The sequence below is a fragment of the Heloderma suspectum genome, chromosome 17 (genome assembly GCF_057233095.1).
Source record: "Heloderma suspectum isolate Gila_16-S chromosome 17, 16-S_ref, whole genome shotgun sequence".
In the NCBI taxonomy this organism is placed as follows: domain Eukaryota; kingdom Metazoa; phylum Chordata; class Lepidosauria; order Squamata; family Helodermatidae; genus Heloderma; species Heloderma suspectum.
This window is the reverse complement of record NC_139474.1, coordinates 3,131,248-3,151,715: the sequence shown is the minus strand read 5'-3', so window position 1 is coordinate 3,151,715 and position 20,468 is coordinate 3,131,248. Positions and strand designations below refer to the sequence as shown.

Genomic DNA, 20,468 nt, shown 5'->3' with positions numbered 1-20,468 from the left:
CACTAGCCCTTTTCTCCCCGGTTTTGACACAGCAGCTCTTTTCAGTCAGCCTTCACCCCTCCCCACCAACCCCCGTGCAATTAGAATTGGGGATGAGCATGTGGGCCGTGCCCCCTCCATCACGTCACTGGCTCTGCAGTCCTCCATGGGCATCTCTACACCAGCCTAAAATCCTGCATTTAAAATGGGCCTTTCTGCTTCCGTTTTACATGCAGGATCACGACGGCTCCCTTTTTCACGCGCTTCCTTTCCCCTCTCCCCTTTCCCCCTCCTTCTCCCCGCATCTGAGTCTTCCATTCTCTTCCATTGATCTCTTCTTGCCGCTTTCCCTCTTTTCACGGAGGGAACTCAAGCGGAACACAACGGGGTAATTTGATAGCTCATGATCTGCGAACTATTTAAAAATGGAACAAAGGGCATTTAGTGCAAGAGACGCCCTGGAGGGTCATGGCGTCATGTCAAGAGCCCTCGATCGCAGGATGAAAGCTCCGTGTGAAGAAAGCCCATGTGTTGAGGACTGAACTTCTGGAGTAGGGAGCCTGCTCTGCTTTGTAGGCCCTCTGCTTGATTGTGAACCCTGATCTTCAGACGTTCTAAATTGCACGACTAGAGTAGAGTCCCTGCTGAAGAAGCCTTCCCCCACCGCCCCAATACTTGGGAGGACGACAAAGCCAGCCACGAGGACAGAGGCGGCCCGTCCATATCGGCAAACTAGGTGCTCGCCCAGGGTTCCAAGTTAAGTGGGGCACCAAATTTGAGGGGGGGGGGGAATGCAGTTTTTTAAAAAAATACAAATAAAATAACAAAGGTGTCATTATTTCAGTTCCTTGCGCATACAGATGGAATAGGACCAAGGCTGTGGGGGTGAGCGAGGGACCGACTGGGGATGGTGGGGCTAAGGCAGGCCCCGTCCTCCCTCAGGCGACGCGGGATATCCTCCCGCTCCTCAGTTGCTCCCAGTTGGAGGCAGGGAGTGAGCGGCTCCTCTGAGAGCAGGCACTTCATTTGTTCGTTTGTTTGTTCGTTTATTATATTTATTAGCTACCCGTCTGGCCGGCTACCCGGCCACTCTAGGTGGTGTACAATACAAATAACACAAAATACAACATAATCAACAAAATAACATTGCTCTAAAAAAAAAAGGAACCCACCCCAAATGGCCTCCTGAACAGCCAGGTTTTCAAAGCCCAGAGGAAGCTCATCAAAGAGGGGGCATGGCGGAGGTCATGAGGGAGGGAGTTCCACAGAGTGGGGGCCACCACAGAAAAGGCCCTCTCCCTAGTCCTCACCAGCCTTGCTGTCCTGGCTGATGGGACAGACAGAAGGCCTTCCAAGGCCGATCTCCTTGAGCAGCATCCCTGGTGTTGCTGGAGGCGCTCCTTAAGATAGATTGGGCCAGAACCATATAGGGTTTTAAAGGTCAATGCCAACACCTTGAATTGGGCCCAGAAAACAACTGGTAACCAGTGCAGCTCCTTCAGCAATGGAGTGATGTGATCTCGCCTACGGCTGCCTTTGATTAGGTGGGCCGCTGTGCTCTCCCCCAGCTGCAACTTCTGAACCCTCCCTTTGTCCAGGGAGGGCCGAGCCTAGTGGCTGGGGCGCCTTGTTGGCCATGTGGCCCGGGGAATGAAAGCGGGACCCTTCTTCCAAGGACCTCCCTTGGACGTTGTGGAGGGGACTTCGTTCCTTCGCAGAGCAGATGGCCGTGCTCACCTCCTTTGTTGTTGTTTATCCCCCTTGTGCTGATAAGAGCGCTCAGTAAAAAAATCTGCTTTGGGTGTGTTTTATTCTAAATGATAATGTTAATGCTTCTGAAGATGCGAGGGGGGGGGGAACCTCTTCATTAGATGGCGAATAGGGGCAAAATGTTCCTAGTTTACCAAAACCCTCAGCCTAGATCTGCCCTTGGGGTTTGGTGGGGGGGGGCACCAATCGCATGGTTCACCCAGGGCACCAGTTGCTGGCAGCTAGCCTAGGGCCACCTCTGGTGACAGACAGGATGGTTGCAACGGTCTCATCCCCAAGCTCCCCCTCATGCAACGACAATCGCTTATGGGAAAGAACGTACGAAGAGGGCTAACGTTACTTTGCTTGTTTGCTTGTTCATTACCTTTCCATACTGCCCAATAGCCGAAGCTCAGCTAACTCTATCTACATGCTAATTTTCAACTGTAACGTTCCCAATGCGGCATATGTAAAAACATAAAATGACATATTAGAGTTACGAGTCTACGACGAGAGCAGATTTCATCAACGTTGTAAGGAAGCAGGTTAGAAAGAGAACATTTAAGATACATCCAAGTTCAGGAAGAGTTTAAGACCTGCTTCTCGGAAACGGCAGACAGGGTGACAAAACTGAACCTAAGGCCCATATGACCGAATGCCCCTGGCATGCAAAAATGAGAAAAAAAACACTAGATCTCAGGGAGAGAAGTTTCAACCTATGTGCCTGACACTGAGCAAGAACAGGGAATCTGCCAAAACTGCACTCATGTTCCTGGTGTATGGCCACTGAGCGAACAGAGTGTATGTTGAACTAGTTAGCCTTTGGTCTGATTCAGCATGGCTCTTGTTATGTTCCTGTCTGTCTCCTCCAAACTGGATTTGTGTGTGTGTGTGTATATACAGAGCTACCACGCCAGGTCTCTGTTGTCTGGGCATGCTTGCCAACTTTGCAGTCACATTGGCAGCGGGTTCAGTTTAAGTATGAAAGTTCATGCTGTCCTGATCAAACCCTCACTTTTCCACTTGCCAGGAACGTTGTTTTTATAAAAGAGCATCCATCCAGTCATTTGCTCACTCACTTTATTCCTGAGAATTCAAGAATCTCCCTTCCTAAACCATAATTTCAATGTTTGTGCAGTTGTTACTTGCTAATTGTGGGAGGACTAGATGCCTTTTAGATATCTAGGGAGACATTTTTCTCCCTCTCTCATCGTACAAGAACCCAATGGGGTCCTCCCATGAAGATGATTGGTGGGAGATTCAGGACAGATAAAAGGAAGGGCTTCTTCACACAGTGTACACTTACCAAATTCACTTCCACAAGATGTAGTGGTGGCCACCAATTTGGATGGCTTTAAAAAGGGATTAGACAAATGCATGGAGGAGAAGGCTATTGATGGCTATTGGTCTGGTGGATATATGCTACCTCCAGTCTCAGAGTGGTGTGCTTCTGTTTACCAGCTGATGGGGATCAGAAGTGGGAGCATGTTATTGCACTTGTGTCCTACTTGTGGGTTTCCCACAGGCAGTCCTCTGTGTGATCAGACAACTCCCTTGTCATCCAGTGGTCCAACTGCCTCCCTAGCTGGTTTCTGATGTATTTAAATAATTTCTTATAGGTGGCCTTAATGTAATTGGCGACATGCTCCTCAAAATACTTTTTGCATCTCTTATTGTCAGCTTGCGTTCCCTTTGTACAAGTTTGTGCCCCTTTTTGTTCTCCTCATTTGGGCAAGACTTCCATTTTCTAAAGGAAGCCTTCTTTTCTCCAATAACTTCCTTGACAATCTTTGTTAACTGTGCCGGTGACCTCCAGGACTTGCAGCTACTTTTCCTGGCCTGCGGTATACATTCTAGCTGAGCTTCTATTATTGTGGTTTTGAGTAACCCCCACGAGTTATGGAGAGGTTGACCCTCTGGACTTTTCCTTTCAACTTCCTTTTTACCAGTTCCCTCATTTAAGAGAAGTTTCCTTTCCTGTCTGCAGAGATCCTCATCATATGATGCCCCGCTTAGGGACCCTTTGTTCTGAAGAGTAAACAGATACACTTTTTTTCTGTGGCAGCGTCCTTACAGTGGAACAACCTCCCTATATTTGCCTAGTGTTGATGCCTTTGAGCACCCAATCAAAACTGCTCTGTTCTCTCAAAGCTATGATAGAAAAAAGTTTGGCCCTGCCTTTTCCTTTTTCAGGGACTGTTTATTGTTGCTGTTTATCTGTTTATGGCAGGGGCGCAGAATCAGAGGTCTGGCCCTCCAGGGTCATCCAGATGGCTACGCCCCCTTTCACCCAACCATTGATCGTTTGGTGGTTTCCCAGCTGTTGTGCAGTTTTTTCCCCATTCTAAAAGGTTGAAATGCCTGTCCTAAAACTTTGTTCCTGCCAGTAAGAGCTTTATGCTAAACTGTGCGGGGTGGGGGTTGTATTTTTGGCCACACCCCTTTAGCCTTCAGCCCCTCCCACCACTGAAATGAGGCCCCCTAAGAGCTTCTCTGAAATGGAATTTGGCCCTCGGGCTGAAAGAGATTCTGCACCCCTGGTTTACGGTTTCAGGTTCTTAATTTGTTTGATATGTTATCTTTGCATTGCTTTAAAAGTTGGATGTAAGCTAACTTGGTGCAAAGAAAGGATAACTAATATTTACATTTTAAAAAATGTTTTGCAGCATAAAACTTTTATTGGAGAAGTGCAAATGCTTTCAGAGAACTGCATGTGGTATTTATTTATTGCTTGCTTGCTTGCTTGCATTTATATTCCTCCATTCTTCCATGATGACCCTCCAAGGTGGCATGGAGAGGGTTCTCAGACAGGGTTCCATGCAAACACGAACTGGAGCCAGACCTGCTTAGCTTCATCAAAATTGCCTTCAGAATATCACCTGGGACAAGAGTCATGGTTGCCTGCCATGGACACGTTAGACTGGATTGAGACGATACTGGGTTAATTTTATTCTGAGAGTAGGAAGCGAGTTTAAACTCTACAGTTTATGGTATGCATAGGAATCCCGCTTTTGCCTCTGCTGAAATAGGGTTTGCAGGTTTTTCTGTTGTTGTTGTTAAACCTGCCGAGTCTCTTTTACCAGAGGCAACGTTCAGATGGAAGTATCTATAGCAGGGGTGTGGGTCCGGATTGCCCCCTGAGACCAATTTAGGAATGGGAGCAGGTGCTGTCAGGGGATGGGCATCTCCCCCAAAGCCCCTCCCCTTCCTGAAGCCCCACCCCCTGACATCATCTGTTCTCTGCACAGAGAAAGGGGCTGTCTTTCTCTCTAGACATCAAGAGGTGGTGAAGCCAATGTGCAGCCAGCTTCACTGCTCCCTCTCCTTCCCTGATCGGGAAAGACAAAGGAGAAGCAAAGCAGATGGAAATGGCATCTCGAGGAACTGATTTTGCTCCTCCCTTGCCATCCCCGGATAGGGTGGCCTAGCAGTGGTCTGGTTCCAGCCTCATTCCTTTTCTCTCCATATAGTCTTTGGTTAAATAGGTTCTTTAGGTTTTTGAAGCACCGCAAAAACCTGCCAAACCTGTTTTCTAGAGTTTGCACACCATGGGCGACAATGCCTGATTTGTGCCCCCTTTGACTCTCTGAAATATGACTGTTTGTGTACTGTTTTTTCTCCACTTCGCTTCTGGCAAAGAGGATGGATGGGTATAGGGTCCCCGCTTCAAGGATTGAATTGCCTGGCCTTACAAATATTCGTTACCCCTGAATCCCTTTCAGAGCCTCCCCCATTTTGCCCCTGCCTCCTCCGTCCCAGCAAAGTGGTGCTCCAAAGCAGCTGCAGTCTTGGACGGATGCTCCTCAGCTCTGGAACATCTGTCTACAAAGACAGCTGTTGCGACTGGGCAGCAAATATGACTTGTTTTGCTAGACTGCAGGGGCCGTTGCTGTTGTTTTCTCATTGTTCCTTGGTGATCTGGAAGTGGCTAGATGTTGTGGCATGTTTTCCCCAGACCCCAGCAGCCGTTGTCTGAAACCTTGGCCCAAGTGGATCTGGGCAATCGTGTTTAATTTCGTTTCGACATAGACATAGAATCCTAGGATTGGAAGGGGCCTACAAGACCATCGAGTCCAACTCCCTGCTCAGTGCAGGAAGCCTGATTCCCAGGCGGTTCCCCATCCAAGTACTAACCAGGGCTGACCCTGCTTAGCTTCCAAGATCAGACGAGATCAGGCACATCCAGCCCCCAGGACAAGCCCTTGGGGCAAGGGTGGGCAACCTTTTTTTCTGTCAAGGGCCACCTCACCTTGTGGGTAATCTCTCGGGGGCCTCAGGGCAATGATGGCTAGGGCTGAAGCCAGCAGTGGACAAAGCCAGAACCAAAAACGGTCACCCCTTTTCTCTTTCTGCCGCCTCTTTTTCTCTCTGTTTCAACCACTATGTTTCTCTCTCTCCTTCTTCCTTCTTGCCCAGAAGGTGTCTAAGGAAGGGACTGATCGCATTTATTTATACATACATACATACATACTTATATATATGGTATATTTATGTATACCACTCCACATCCAGAGAATTCAGAGTGGTGAGCAGCAGATAGAATAAAAGAATAAAAACCATGTTAAAATAATTACTATTTTAAAAAAGAAACAGAGTTCTGATAAAAACTGTGGCCGGTTACTCAAGGAAGGCTTCCTGAAATAGCAGTGTTTTCAGGAGGCACCAGAAGTAACGCAGCGTTAGCGCCTGCCTAATCTCCAAAGGCAGGGAATTCCATAGGAAGGGGGCCACCACACTGAAGGCTCTTCTCCTGGTGGACTCCAGTCGGGCCAAAGGTCCATGTGGAACCACCAGGAACGTGCCCTCTGATGACCTCGGTTAAAGGGCAGGTTGGTAAAGAAGGCGACGCTCTCTCAGGCATCCTGCCCCCAAGTTGTTTAGGGCTTTGTACACTAGTACCAAAACCTTAAACCTGGCCCGGTAGCGAAGAGGCAGCCAGTGCAGTTCCCTCAGCAAAGGAGTTGCACGCTGAAAAGGGGCAGCTCCCAAAACAGCTGAGCTGCCACATTCTGCACCAGCTGCAGCTTCCGGACCAGCCTCAAGGGCAGCCCCACAGAGAGCACATTGCAGTAATCCAGTCCTGAGGTTCCTAGCGCCTGCACCACCCTGGCCATGCTATCCCTGTCCAGGATTGGCCGTAGCTGGCGAACCAGCTGAAGCTGGTAAAAGGTGCTCTTGGGCCTCCAGCGACAGTGAGTACCCAGACTACTTTTGCTAGTGGTCTGAACTGACCACATGAAATTGGGCCACCTGTGGCCCTAGGGCTGCAGGGAGGACACCCCTGCCTTAGGGTCCAGCTGTGTGGAAAGCCAGGGGCCTGACAGTACTGCTACCATCTCAAAAGTAACTTTCTTTCATCGTACAGCCATGTGCTTTTTATATGGGAGATGGGCAACAACTTGAATCTAGACAGCCGGACTTTTCCTGGCCAAGCTGCTTGGTGGCAGGATCCCAACCTGGTCATGACATAGTTGCCCTGCAGAAGTGGAGCTGGGCAGAGCTTGCCCCTCCACTCAGCTCCGAGCTTGGCAGGGACGGGCGCTTCCGGCTTAAGAAGCAACAGCATGGACCTGCCTTCCCCCTCCCCGCCCCCCGGCCTTGATTGGGAGGCCCCCCTCATGGGCAGCGAGAAGGGCACCTGCCAGGCTAGAAGCAGTGCCACCTGCATTCACTCCTAATCTGGTGCACCTCCCCACATTTTGAGACTGGAGCTCAAACCGTACAAGCTCAACATGGTCAGAGAGGCCGTGGCTCAGTGGCCAAGCAGCTGTTTTGCACGCAGAAGTTCCCAGGTTTAATCCCCGGCGTTTCCAGGTAGGACTTTCTATCAATCATCTGCCTGCCTGCCTGCCTGCCTGCCTGCCTGTCTATTTATCTGTCATCTGTCTGTCTGTCCGTTTATCGTCTGTCTGTCTGTCTGTCTGTCTGTCTATCTATCTATCTATCTATCTATCTATCTATCTATCTATCTATATCTATCTACCATCTGTCTGTCTATCTATCATTATTTCTAGGCTGCTTTTAAGGGTTGAATCCTGTAGGAAAAACTCCTGCCTGAAACCCCAGAGAGCTCTGCTGCCAGTCAGTGTTGACAATACTGAGCTAGATGGACCCGGGGACTGACTCATTATAAGGCAGCTTCCTGTGTTCCTATGATCTCTTGAGGATGGTGCAGAGCATCATTTAGTTGGGATTCAGCCCCTGAAACTGCTAGAACAGTTGCTAGCGCTCAACTCTGCAAACATGACAAATAATAACCATGAGGAGGTGGGAACTCACAGGGGGCGCAGACTGCCTTTCTCTCACCACGAAGCCACCGCGGATCATCCTCGCACATCAAGGGTTTAGGGGAAGAGCCTCCCTCCCATACGAGAAGCACAAATGCCTGTGCGTCGATCCCTCCTGCCTCCAGCGGAGAGTGCCCGTTCCACGTGGGCTGCAGCGCTTGGCGACGGCTTCTGGCCGAGCAGATGGTCCTGCAAATGAGCGGCCATTTGGTGTTTTTCTTCCTGGCCTCCTCCCTGGTAGTCGGGGGTGGGCTTGGGATTTGCAGGGTGTGGGGGATGTCCTGGAAGTACTTCTGTGTTACTGATTAGCAGCATCAAAGCACCTCACAGAGTAAATGTTTAAAAAGCAATTGACAAAAGGGGGCATTCTCTTCTTCAGCTGTGGCCAGCAGTGTTAGAAACGTGGCAGCTGGAGGACAGGGAAAACCATGCGGACTAGAACTATTAAAATTGATAGCTAGGCTTGACGGGTGACTAGGGGAGGGAGAGTTTAGAAGCAGAGCGTGTGCTTTGCCTGCAGAAAGTCACTGGTTCAGTCTCAGCATCCCCTGTTAAAAGGAACAGGTGATAGGAAAGACCGTCATCTCCCTGAGACCCTCTAGAGCTGCTGCCCCTCAAAGTACACAATACAGGGTGAGATGGACAAATAGTCTGTCCTGGTATCAGGCAGCTCCCGTTTTTCTTTATAGGGGAAGTTCAGCTTCTCTTCTCCCTAGATCAGCGGTGAGGAACCTCCGGCCCATGGGCTGTAAATGGCCCACGAGGCATTCCCTTCTGGCTTGCCAAGGTCCAGCCCCCTCCCTGAAGCTCCGCCCCTCATCCCCGTGGTCAGGAGCCACCACCTGAAGGCACGTGGAGGGCCTTGAAGCAGCGGTTCTTGAAGGCTCCGCTCACCCCTTGCCTGCCTTCCCAACAGAAAAGGTATGGGGTGAACGAAGATGGCTCACTTGGGAGCCACCGCCTCAGGTGCTTGGAGCATGGGGTGGGGAAAGTGGATAGGGAGGCATTTTTTCCCTCTCTCGTAATACTAGAACCCAACGGGGTCCTCCCATGAAACTGATTGATGGGAGATTCAGGACAGAGAAAAGGAAGGGCTTCTTCACGCAGCGCAGAGTTATGGGATTTGCTACCACAAGACGTAGTGATGGCCACCAATTTGGGTGGCTTTACAAGGGGGTTGGACAAACTCCTGGATTCCAGGCTATCGATGGCTGCTAGTCCTGATGGCTCTGTGCTACCTCCAGTATCGGAGGCAGTCTGCCTATGCACGCCAGTTGCCCGGGATCATGGGCGGGAGGGTGCTGCTGCACTCGTGTCCTGCTTGTGGGTTTCCCGTGGGCATCTGGTTGGCTACTGTGTGAACAGAATGCTGGACTAGATGGACCCTTGGTCTGATGTAGCAGGGCTTGTCTGGTGTTCTTATGGTGGTTCCTGAAAGAGCATCCCCCTCTTCCAGTGAGCTGAGCAGTATAGGATGGGGGGAGATCACAGGGAAGGGGAGTTTTATTATGTTTAATATATTCAAGACATTTTTGGAACTGATTTTTCAGAATGTTATTGAGGATGGCAGGGCCATTGCTTAATCTTTGTTCTTATTTTCAAGGGACTGGTGCCTGGAAAGGATAGAATGCAGGTGTTCCTAGTTGAGGGAAAGGCACTCTGTGTATGCTCAGATACTGTTAGTATCTTGCTCTTCATGCCTGTGTCTTTTGAAGAAGAGGCATCACCATGGGGGGGGGGGTGATGCTCAGCAGGTGTGGGTTGAGGGGGAGCCCTACAGTATCTGTAAGATTCCCCCCCCCCCAAGTATATTCAGGACTTTCCAGATAGAAAGTATGTGCTTTTCCAGTGAACTCCTGGCCCAGTCTTTGTTCCTTCGTTCCCTAGTGGGCTTATCTGATATTTCCCAGTTGGGCTGCAGCCAGATTTGGGACTCTGCTGGTTTCCCCTGCTTTGATCTTGGGAACTGGGAGGAGGGTTTGTATGACTGAATCGCACAATTGTATTCTTGGCTGTTATCTCGGACTGGACCTTTTCCTGGGCTTCCATTTGCCTGCGCTTGTGATCTCTCTCTTCAAAATGTGGGGGCCGGATCCTTCATCTGGTCAGCCATTGTAGTCGAATGGATAACAAATGCCAAATCTCCAACAGGAAAAGAACAATAACCTTGTAAACTAGGGAATTTAAAACTCTTACGTTTGCAGGCTGAAAAATCTATGAAAATGAGATATATGCATATGCCATGGAATTATTCGAACCCATAGACGCTGTTCTGCTAAGGCCCAGCCTTTTCAGTGCCCTGGGCTCAGGCCTGCAATATAATAGCAGGGAGTGCCTCTGAGCATGTGTAGAAGGCTACCCTAGCCAGCCCCCAATGCACCTGAGATCAAGAGGAAGATCAGAAGGCATTGCTTGGAGCAGCCATAACCACCACCACCGAACTCTAATAAGAATAGTTAATAAGAAGAATAGTAGTAGTAGTAGTAGTAGTTGTTATTATTATTATTATTATTTATATCCCGTCTTTTCCCCAATACTGGGATTCAAGGCGGCTTTACAACATTAAAAATGTATACAGTTAAAACCTATAAATAGAAATATACAAAAGTTAAAAATATAATTAAATCATCAATCATATTAAGATTATATAAAATATGAAAAATTTAAAAGGCAACAAGAAATATAAACCATAGTATTCATCCATCATATTCTCACAGGTCCAGACTAGCTATTCCCAAAGGCCTGCCGGAACAAATTTTTTTTTATCTGCCTGCGAAAGCGTATCAAGGAAGGTGCCACTCTCGCCTCCCTGGGAAGGGAGTTCCAGAGCCTTGGGGCAGCCACCAAGAAGGCCCTCTCCCGCGTTCCCACCAGATGAGCCTGTGATGGTGGTGGGACCGCGAGAAGGGCCTCCCCTGAAGATCTCAGGGCACGAGTAGGCTCATAGGGGAGAATACGGACTTTCAGATAACCTGGACCCGAGTCATTTGGGCTTTATAGGACATGACCGGCACTTTGAATTGTCCCTGGAAACAGACTGGGGGCCAGTGGAGCTGTTTTAGCAGGGGAGTTTTATGCTCCCTGTAACCAGCCCCAGTCAACAGTCTGGCAGCAGCTCTTTGAACCAGCTGAAGTTTCTGAGCACTCTTCAGAGGCAGTCCCACGTAGAGCGCATTACAGTAATCCAAACGGGATGTAACTAAGGCGTGTGTCACTATGGCCAAGTCAGTCATCTCAAGGAACGGGCGCAGCTGGCGCTCCAGCTTTAACTGTGCAAATGCACTCCTAGCCACCACTGAAACCTGGGCATCCAGGCTCGGTGCTGGATCCAGAAGTACACCCAAGCTGTAGGGCTATTTGCATGTTACAATTTTGCAAGAGTGCAGAATGTGGTTCTGGGTGGAGAATTCACGCTCCTGAGAAGCAGAGAAAAAAGGTATATTTCAATGCCTGCTGAAACCTCAAGATAGAGGAGAGGCTGCGAAAGGTCCCTGGTGGTTCGGAGTGGGGCTTAAGCACCTTTGCCACTCCCCATGACTCGGAAAAACAAATTATAAATAAAACGTTGCAGAATTAATGGTGCACACCAAGAGAAGGTATGCAAACTTGCACAGTTCACAGGTGGCATGACTTAGTTTGCTTGTTCTTGGTGCTGAATTTGTGCTGCCTGGGCGTGGAATTTTATTTATGTATTTTTCTTTAATCCAGACTGGATCATATGTGTTTAGTACTTTCTGTATATTATCTCACTAATCCTTACTACAATCCTGTAGGGCAGGCCACTATTTCTATCCCCATCAAGTCTGGCATCAGTGGTCGACACAATCGGGCAACTGCCGGCACCCCCACACTGTTAGGGGGCCCAACATTGACCAGAGCTCTCCGAGTCACCGCACATGACAGTGGCTACATGTGTGGCGGATTGGGGGTGCTGGTGCTGGTCTAGGCCTGCTACTGTGGAGATTTGGGTTCGAACAATCAAGCCAGTTCTGGCTCCCTCGTTGCAAGCCTCACGGAGCCCTGCCAACTGCGGCATTTGGGCCTAACTCAGTCCAGGTACTGCTTTGAGGGTCAGGCCACTTTAACTCTGAGCTCCGTTTGCTCACCGTAGGCTTCTCAGTCTCTTGGTAGCAAATACCATGGTGGACAGAGCTAGTTTATTTATTTATTATTTTATTTATTTATTTATTCCATTTCTATACCGCCCAATAGCCGAAGCTCTCTGTTCTAAGCTCAGGCAGGTTCTCCTGACCACCTCATCCATTCCAGAGCCTTTCTCGGCACCACCATCCCGGTGTGTCTGTTGTGGCACCTTTGGAACTCACTCCCCACAGACACGTCTGTGTTTGGCGCGTCTCCTTTATATTCTTACTTCTGTTGTGTTTTATTCATCCAGGCCTTTTTCGGTTTATGAGTTTAGCCAACGGTTTATCTGGCTTTTTCTGTTGTATTGCTCTTCCTTGATACCGTATCATTTTGAAATTTTGTAAATCATGTGGGGCGGTATGCCTGAAAAGCAGCGTATAAATGCTTTAAAATAAATGAATTTTTAAAAGAGGGCGTGCTAGCCTGCCAGGTTCTCCTGCCTGCGTAGGCCGAGGCAGGCGTAACGTCAGCAGCCGTGTTTGTTCTTCATACGTCTGCCCCGTTTGCATATAAGGCAGGTGGTGGGGAGTTTTTACATTGAAAGGTATGCACAGGTGAGGAGAGCTGGGTCTTCTCCATCTCCTGGCTGCTTTCTGCCTTGCTCTGTCACCTCAGGTACATTTCCCCTTTGACTGACTCTAACGTGTCAGAGCACAGGGACGTTGTATTTTACAATATATTGTATGGTTATTCTTTTTATAGGCTGCCAGAGAACTGTGGTGTTTAAGGTGTGGAGTATAAACTTAATAAATAAATAAAATTAAATAAATATAAGCTAGAAGGGGGCTCAGCTCCTTTCATACACTCTCCTTGTTGTTTTAAAAAAGGGTGGGTGCCCCATACCTGCCTCATCGTGTCCATTTCGCTCGTATGTGTATAAGAGAGAGGTATATGTGTTTTTGGGTCTTGTTAGCAAGCGTGTGAGTCTCTGCATGCTCCTTGTCTGTTTGTTATGTTTTTGTGTGTGTATTCCCTGTGTCTAGTGTAAGTTTGTGGGTGTAGTATATGTGAACACGGCAGGTCTCCTGCCTTGTTCAGAACCATTCACCCCTGAAAAACCTGGAGCCGGCCCTGACCCTCCCCACCTTGCCAGCGAGAGCAAGAGAGAGTGGGAAATGTCTCAGTTGAGACCCTCTAGTGAGTTTGTGACCAGGGCGGGCGAGATTTGAACTGGGGACCTCCCCACCTACGGCTCATTCTTATAATGGGTCTCCTAGGCAGCTCTTTCCAGAAATTAAGCAATTGCAGGAAGGTAGATTAGCCGCAGGCCTTTGGCCCTGTGGAGTGGGAGCAACTCCATAAAGAGTTTCTCGCGTCCCTTTCGCCACTCGGAGCTGTGCATGAGAGTCGAGAATCCGTCTCGCCAATCTTGTAGAACCATATTTTCTTCCTCTGCAGAAGAAATGACTTCACTTCCTCTCTTGCGGTCTCAGGGTGTTGCGGCTGAACAGGCTCCTCCTGATTTTGGCTCTTTTGTGTTCAGCAATATATATTATATATATAGGGAGAGGGGTGGATCTTTATACATTTTATGGTGATTCTAGGCACTAGGTGGGCAGAAATTCAACAGGGCAGACTCTCCCATCAGCCCCATCCAATCCGGTTGTGTCTCTTGCCTGTCCTGCAGCTGCAGGGCTGAGACTATCCGCAGAATACCTGCTTGTCACCCTGTCATTAAAGGCACAGAAGGCCAGCTGGAAACAAGTGCCGGCAAAGGCTTTGAGGAGAGTGGTGATGGCGGAGTGAGGTGCGAGAGTTCTGTATTCACAAGGACAGATGTGTGTCTTAAGGCTTTGACTACTGTTGTCTGGAAATCTCTCTGGAAACCCTCCACCAACGGCAAGGCCATATGTACCGCCACCCCGTCCCTTTGAAACGCTGCCAAGCTCTGCTCCCAGAGCTGCTGCAACTTCCTAATCTGGGAGGCACGAGATGCTGGGAGGGAAGGACGGACGGTGCTTGGAGATTAAAATAAAAGGTCTTCTCAGCTAACAGAGAGGGAAGAAATACGAGAACTGGGGCTGCGACGTTTCATCAGTTAAAAGCACCGTAATTGACTGAAACGGTTTCCCCATTAATTGCTCAGCGGACTCTTTGAAAAGTTGTACATTATTTTTAATAACAAGTACTGAAAGCGCCATTTCAGAAGAGGCCTTCCCTCTTGTGTGTGAGAGAAGGAGGTTGCCTCTTCTAAGAGGATGACCCCTGCGAAAGAGAGATGCATCACTGTGGAGCAAAGAAAGCGTGTCGTGCTTTTTTTGTTCTTCAGAGCTATATGTGAATGTTGGGGGGGGGGTCCCCTCCTCATATGCTATTGATGTCGATTTAATGGAGTAAAACCTGTATGATAAATCAACCAGGCTTTTTTTTTTTTAAGTAAGTGACATCTCTAATGAGAATATGTGCAAAATTCCCTTCCCTCACCACAGAGGCCTCACAACAGCCAGCCTTGCCCCATTTGTGGTTTCTGAATGTGACACAGGACTTGAGAAGGGCTCGAGCTGCAGAGTCTTTTCATTCCAAAACCTCCATGCCAAGTCCACCTGTCCTCCAGGTGTGGGCACAGGTGTGTGCTGCCGCCGCTGCCTCCTTAAAGACCCACACATTAAAACGTCTGTGGCTGTTCCCCCCACCCCCAAGTACAGACATAACTGAGAAATGACTTTCCCAATGAAACTCACTTCCTGCTCACATCACCTCCCACCCGTATGTTCTTGGATGTGCTATGAGTCACTGAGCTGGTGAACTTGTTGTTTCACCAGACTGTGCAAATGAGGGACAGTGTGGAATCATAGAATCATAGGGTTGGAAGGGTTCTGTAAGACCATCTAGTCCAACCCCCTGCTCAATGCAGGAAGCCAAGTCAGAGCATCCCTGACAGATGGCTGTCCAGCCTCGTCTTGAACGCCTCCAGTGTGGGAGAGCTCACCACCTCCCCAGGTCATTGGTTCTATTGTCGTATGGCTCTTAACAGTCAGGACGTTTTTCCTGGTCTTCAGCCGGAATCTGGCTTCCTGTAACTTGAGCCCATTATTCCGTGTCCTGCACTCGGGGATGATCAAGACTTAATCCTGGCCTTCCTCTCTGTGAGGAATCAAACTGTTTAAACTCTGTATAGACTGAAGGAAACGTGTATAGATAACACGCAGACATACACCCCCCCCCAAAAAGAAAGAACAAATCAGCTTTGGATTTCTAACTCATGAAGGGCAATAAAAGACTACATTACAAGTCTTGCTTTATGAGACACTGAGCTTTTCTACACGAGGCGGTTAATCTGCTGCATCTACTTTCGGTTTCGTAGCAGAATTGAGGTCGGAGCACTTACACGAGGAGCGTTTCCTTTCCTGCTTTTCTGCTACATGACCTCTAGGCGGCACTGTGGTATAGCGGAATAGTGCAAATACACAAGAGAAAATTGTGCAATTAAATGCCGCATTTTCCTTGCTCTAAAAAAAAACTCGCTGAAAGTGCTGGTTTAGAAACAGAAGCGAAACTGGAGGTCACGACTTCATCTAAAGAACCCGTAAACAACCATGAGTAGGGAATGACAAGCACATGATAAATGCCATGTATAGAAAAGGCCATTGCTAGGGAGGCCAAGGTGTAAGGCTGCTGTTTAGGTGGGTGTCACATATTCTCCAAGGGTGCTAGTTCTGCCTTAGGAAATTTCTGTTAGAGATCCCTTCCCCAGAATTCCTTGGCTGGGAACCATGATGGGTAAAACAGGTTTGGAACGGATTTAAATGTGCCGTCCAGGCATGCCCCTAGTCTGCGTCTACACTGCAGACTTGTCAGTTACAGAACCATGGGCGATAATAATAGCCTTGGGAGTTCTGTAACAAAGAACAATTCGTGCCTCAATACAATTTCAGTTCCGTGGCTGGAGACTGAATGCAAGGCTCTTCAGAGCCCTGGGCTGGTCCGGCAAGACAGCGGTTACACTGGCTGTTATCTGGTGTTGACCAGAGAGGGCCTGAACGTCCTGGATGTGCTTTCCAGCCCCTTAGCTACAAATGTGAACCACTTTGGAAGTGATATGGCACTGGACTTGCCCATGTAACAAGTGCAAATGAGCTGAGAAGGCAACCCCACAAGGACAGAACATCTGACTGGAAACTCTGCCTCAGCTCTGCTGGCAAGGCTCTCCGTCGATACCTGTTTGTAACCAAAACTGGGGTGGCTCCACGGCCCCTCGCAGCAGTTTAGCCTCTGCTTTTTCCCTTTCAGTGCCCATCCAGAAGCCTTTTCTTTTGGATGTCTGTGGGCATGGCTGAAGCAGCTGGAGGCTGTTGCCCTGTTTTTGAATTTGGGACTAAAGTCGAGAAACCTGAGGGTAGCCTGCGCCCGTAGCGTTTCTCTGACTCTTTGCAGCCAAGAAGGTAGTGAAGTCCTGTTTCCCTTCCTCTGAAGCGAGGTACTTAGCCACTCCTGCTCTATTTCTTTTCTTTGTTTGAGCGAATTTCCCCAGTCTAGAAGCAGCTATACCACATTTTAATAAGAGCAATGTCCCTTGCACCTCAGAGAGCCCCTTTAGAGTTCTGACTGGTTCTGGCTGAAACCGGAACGGATTCGCTGCCCCACTGACTCAGAGCCACCAGCTTCCACGGGCATTGCCTTTCTGCGTCAGCCAAGGGCTCTGTAGAGCCTAGCATTCTGCCTCCAGCTACGCCAGCCATGGAATGGGGTTTTTTTTATTCAGACATTGTGTGCTCCATTTGAGTTTTTTTGGATAGCTGCTTCCCAGTATTTTGTGCTTCTTGCGGGACCAACTCTATTTTTTATTTATTATTCTTGCATTTATATCCCGCCTTTTTTCCTCTTGCAAGGAACCCAAGGCGGCTTACATTATCCTCCTCCTCTCCATTGTGTCCTCACAACAACAACCCTGTGAGGTGGGTTGGGCTGAGAGTCTGTGACTGGCCCAAAGTCACCCAGTGAGTTTCCATGGCCAAGTGGGGACTAGAACCCGGATCTCCCGGCTCCCAGTCCGTCACTCTCGCCACTACACTACACTGGCTCTCGTTCTACCTTTGGACTCAGAACCGACAACTCATGCATAGGTGTTTCCGCCCCCTACCAGGCACAGGAATGACTGGGTGACGCTGGCAGGTTGTGCTGCATCAGGCATGGATCCCTGCCCTGGACTCAATGGGGTGCTTCACAGGGGGGAAAGCTTTCTCTCCCTCTGTGTATACGAGGCAAACGGGTAAATGTGGGAGAAAAGTGTGGGACTCTGGCTCTGACATAGGCCCCAGAATAGAGCGGAGAAACATGCTAGGAGACAGTCATAAGCAGAGGCATTCCTAGACACTTACGAGATTTAGGGTCCAGGCCCCTAGGACACAAATCTTAATAAATCTGCATATGCCGATGTATATCTCTATATGCAAATGTAGAAATAATTAGTAGGCTTTATTTAAAGTTCACAAGAAGCAAAAGCAGCCAATTAATTTCTCATCCCAATCATCTCAAGTGAAATAAATTCTTCTATTAATTTGCACTCAGACCCAGATCATCCCAAACTAGTAGAAAAGGTTTTTTTCTAAGATGAATTGCTATGCAAGGAAAAGTTTTATTTCAGCGGGTGGAGTGTGGCAGCACGTGGTCACAAGGAACCATATCAAAGCCAGTTGGACGCCGGGCTCTTCTCAGAGCTGAGACACACCCACACGAGAGATGGCCAGGCAGAAAGAACAAATGTTGACTGCCCAAACTCCAAGGATTGAGAACAAAGAGCCCAGTGGCTCAGAGGCTTACAAAGGGAACACTAGCTTGGCTCCGGGGAACGAAAGCAAAGTGCAGAGGGATTCCCTGCTCCTTGGTCAATTTTTCATCTGGCTATACAGATCACCCTAGTACAAACTTCAAAACAAAAGGTGTCACGGGTGCTCAGGTCGTGCGTGACTGGGCTGACGCTTCAGGATTGGACCATTTTTTTCCAATCAGGGCTTTGATCTGCTAATTCCAAGATAACCTTGAGGGTTTGTTGGCTGGGTGGTGGTTTGGCAATCAGGCAGGCGTCTGCATGTTTTCCGTGGTCACAGGGGACAACCACGTAGAGATTTTTTTAAAAAATATGGTAAGCGGTATATAAATCTTTTCAATAATAATAAACGATCCTAATTCCCTTGAATCTCATCAAGGAAGAAGCAAGTTGTTCCAGGGATCCTGTGCTGCTGTGGCGGTCAAGAGCCTTAATGTTGTTCCTGGCGGGCTTTCAGGCTGTTCCTTCCGGAACCAACATGGCTTCTTGAGCCAATTAAATCCGCAGCGCACAATACATGCATCAAAGAGCCCACACGCCTGAAGCACCTCTTTAACACTACAAAATTGTACAATTCCAAAATGGAGGAAGCCCTTGACGGTCCTGATCTCCTAACCATAGTTAGGAGTCTGAAAGCATGTGACAGGTTTGCACGCTCCCTTCCGCTCTGTCACGTGAATTTTCCCCTTCTTTTTTGTGGTTTGCTTTCATTGTGGCAGAGTGTTCCGTGGACTATGGTGCTGGCTGTGGTTAACACCAACTAGGGCCTTCTCCTTTAAACCAAGGTTTGAAGTAGGTTTGCAGATCCAAGTCACAGGGCAATTCTAGTTATCATTACCATAGTTAGTACCAGTTTGCAGACGTAACACTACCACGGTTAAAGCAAACCTCGGAAGGACGGCGGGAGGGAGTGACTGAGCCCACAGTAAGCTTCTGATCTTCTCACCGTTGTTAGGGGATCAGGAATGTTACATCTGCAGGAGCCCAAAGGAAGGAGGAACCACAGTGGCAAGAAGGAATTAACGTGCACGCCGTCGCCCCAGAGCTCATTTTCAGTTTCAGTGATCCGTCCTGTAGAAGATACGAAGTAGTAACAGGTTATAAAAGAGTGTGACTTCCATGACCTCCAGCAGGCCTCACTTTAGAAATAATAAAACACTTTGTCCCCACATATGTACCGCAGGCAATGCACTCTGCATATGCTCAGAGGCACACTTTCCTACATGCATCACAAGTTTCAGGCCAGAGTTCTGGCTTTGAAGGACAGGTCCCTGGCTCAGTTGAAGTCTTTTCTGGCTGGTCCGTAGCTGAAAGGGCCTGCTGAAAAACCAGGAGTCAGATTTTCTAATTTAGTTGATAGATTTGGGCATCCAGTTAACTCACTTCCTTTCGCATGCTGTCTCCGTTTTTCTCTTCCAGCCTGCAATGTCACCATTCACAACCGCTGCAAAGATACTCTGCCCAACTGTACCAAAGTCAAGCAGAAGGTGAGTGTGGGTGTGGGTGTTTGTGTGTGGGTGTTATGGGAACTCTGGAAGGGCCTGGGAGCATGAGCATGAAAGAGGCGAGAATTCATAACCACACAGTGGAATATGTACATTGGGGTGCAGAACCTCTTTCAGCCCGAGGGCCAAATTCCATTTCTCGGGGGAGGAATTCCGGTGGTGGGCGGGGCTAAAGGCAAAAGGGGCGGGGCCAACAATGACAGCATATTTTAGCTTAAAGCTCTTACAGACTGAAACTAAGGCTTAGGAGAGGCAGGAAAAGGGCCAGGGCAAGGGCAAGGGGGCATGGCTTTGATTTGACCCCCCAGGTCTGAGGTTCCATGTGCTTCCTGCTGCACTACAGATCCTAAGGCTCTCAGCTTTCATTTTTAAAAACGTCCTCAAGTTTCAAGCCCGTATGGCTGCAGGGAAAAGCGTGAATCACACCGGCAATGATGTATCAGAAGCTTTGATCGTCTCTCTTCAGGAATCCCAGAAGCTGGGGGCTGAGGCCTCATTGCCAAGTTGAACATCTTTCGCATAGAGAGCACATGTGGCCTCTTGCCTCTTTAGCGCTGGGTGCTCCACGGATCCTAGGAAGGACAGCCCCTTCCCAACGGGGTTTGCAATCCGCCCTACATGGATAAGATGTGGCTGGAGGGGAGAGGCTGCAGACTGAGACTGGCGATGCAGGAGGGGTTGGGGGGAGCACTTGAAACTCTACTCGCAGGAATAACATTTTAACCAGGCATAGAGACAGCGATTTACTATAGGCAGGTGCCAAGAAAGAGGTACTGTTCCCGGTAAATTGGGACGGCTGCAATCTCTGATGCTGCCATTCGTGTTCCAAAGATAACCACTGCAAAACAGACTGAAGATGCTCCAGAGCCGTCCCTTTCTCCTTGATCTGAGCTTTATTGCAATAGCCCAGCTGGCTTTTCATTGTTTCCCTCTCTCTCCCTCTTGCAGCAGCAAAAGGCGGCCCTGCTGAAGAACAATTCGGCACTTCAGACCGTGTCCCTGAGGAACAAAAGTGAGATGAGCTGTAAATCCTGT

At 48.8% G+C, this 20,468-nt stretch overlaps 1 protein-coding gene across 4 annotated transcripts in view; it reads left to right on the top strand.

Annotated features, from left to right (window-relative positions):
- ARHGEF2 (Rho/Rac guanine nucleotide exchange factor 2) overlaps positions 1–20,468 on the top strand; it is a 169,813-nt gene that overhangs the window by 121,915 nt on the left and 27,430 nt on the right. For all 4 annotated transcript variants that reach the window (XM_084823678.1, XM_084823679.1, XM_084823681.1 and 1 more), the window contains 2 exons: positions 19,348–19,415; positions 20,382–20,445. In XM_084823678.1, the coding sequence (XP_084679804.1) occupies positions 19,348–19,415; positions 20,382–20,445 (132 nt within the window). The remainder of the gene's footprint in view (positions 1–19,347; positions 19,416–20,381; positions 20,446–20,468) is intronic.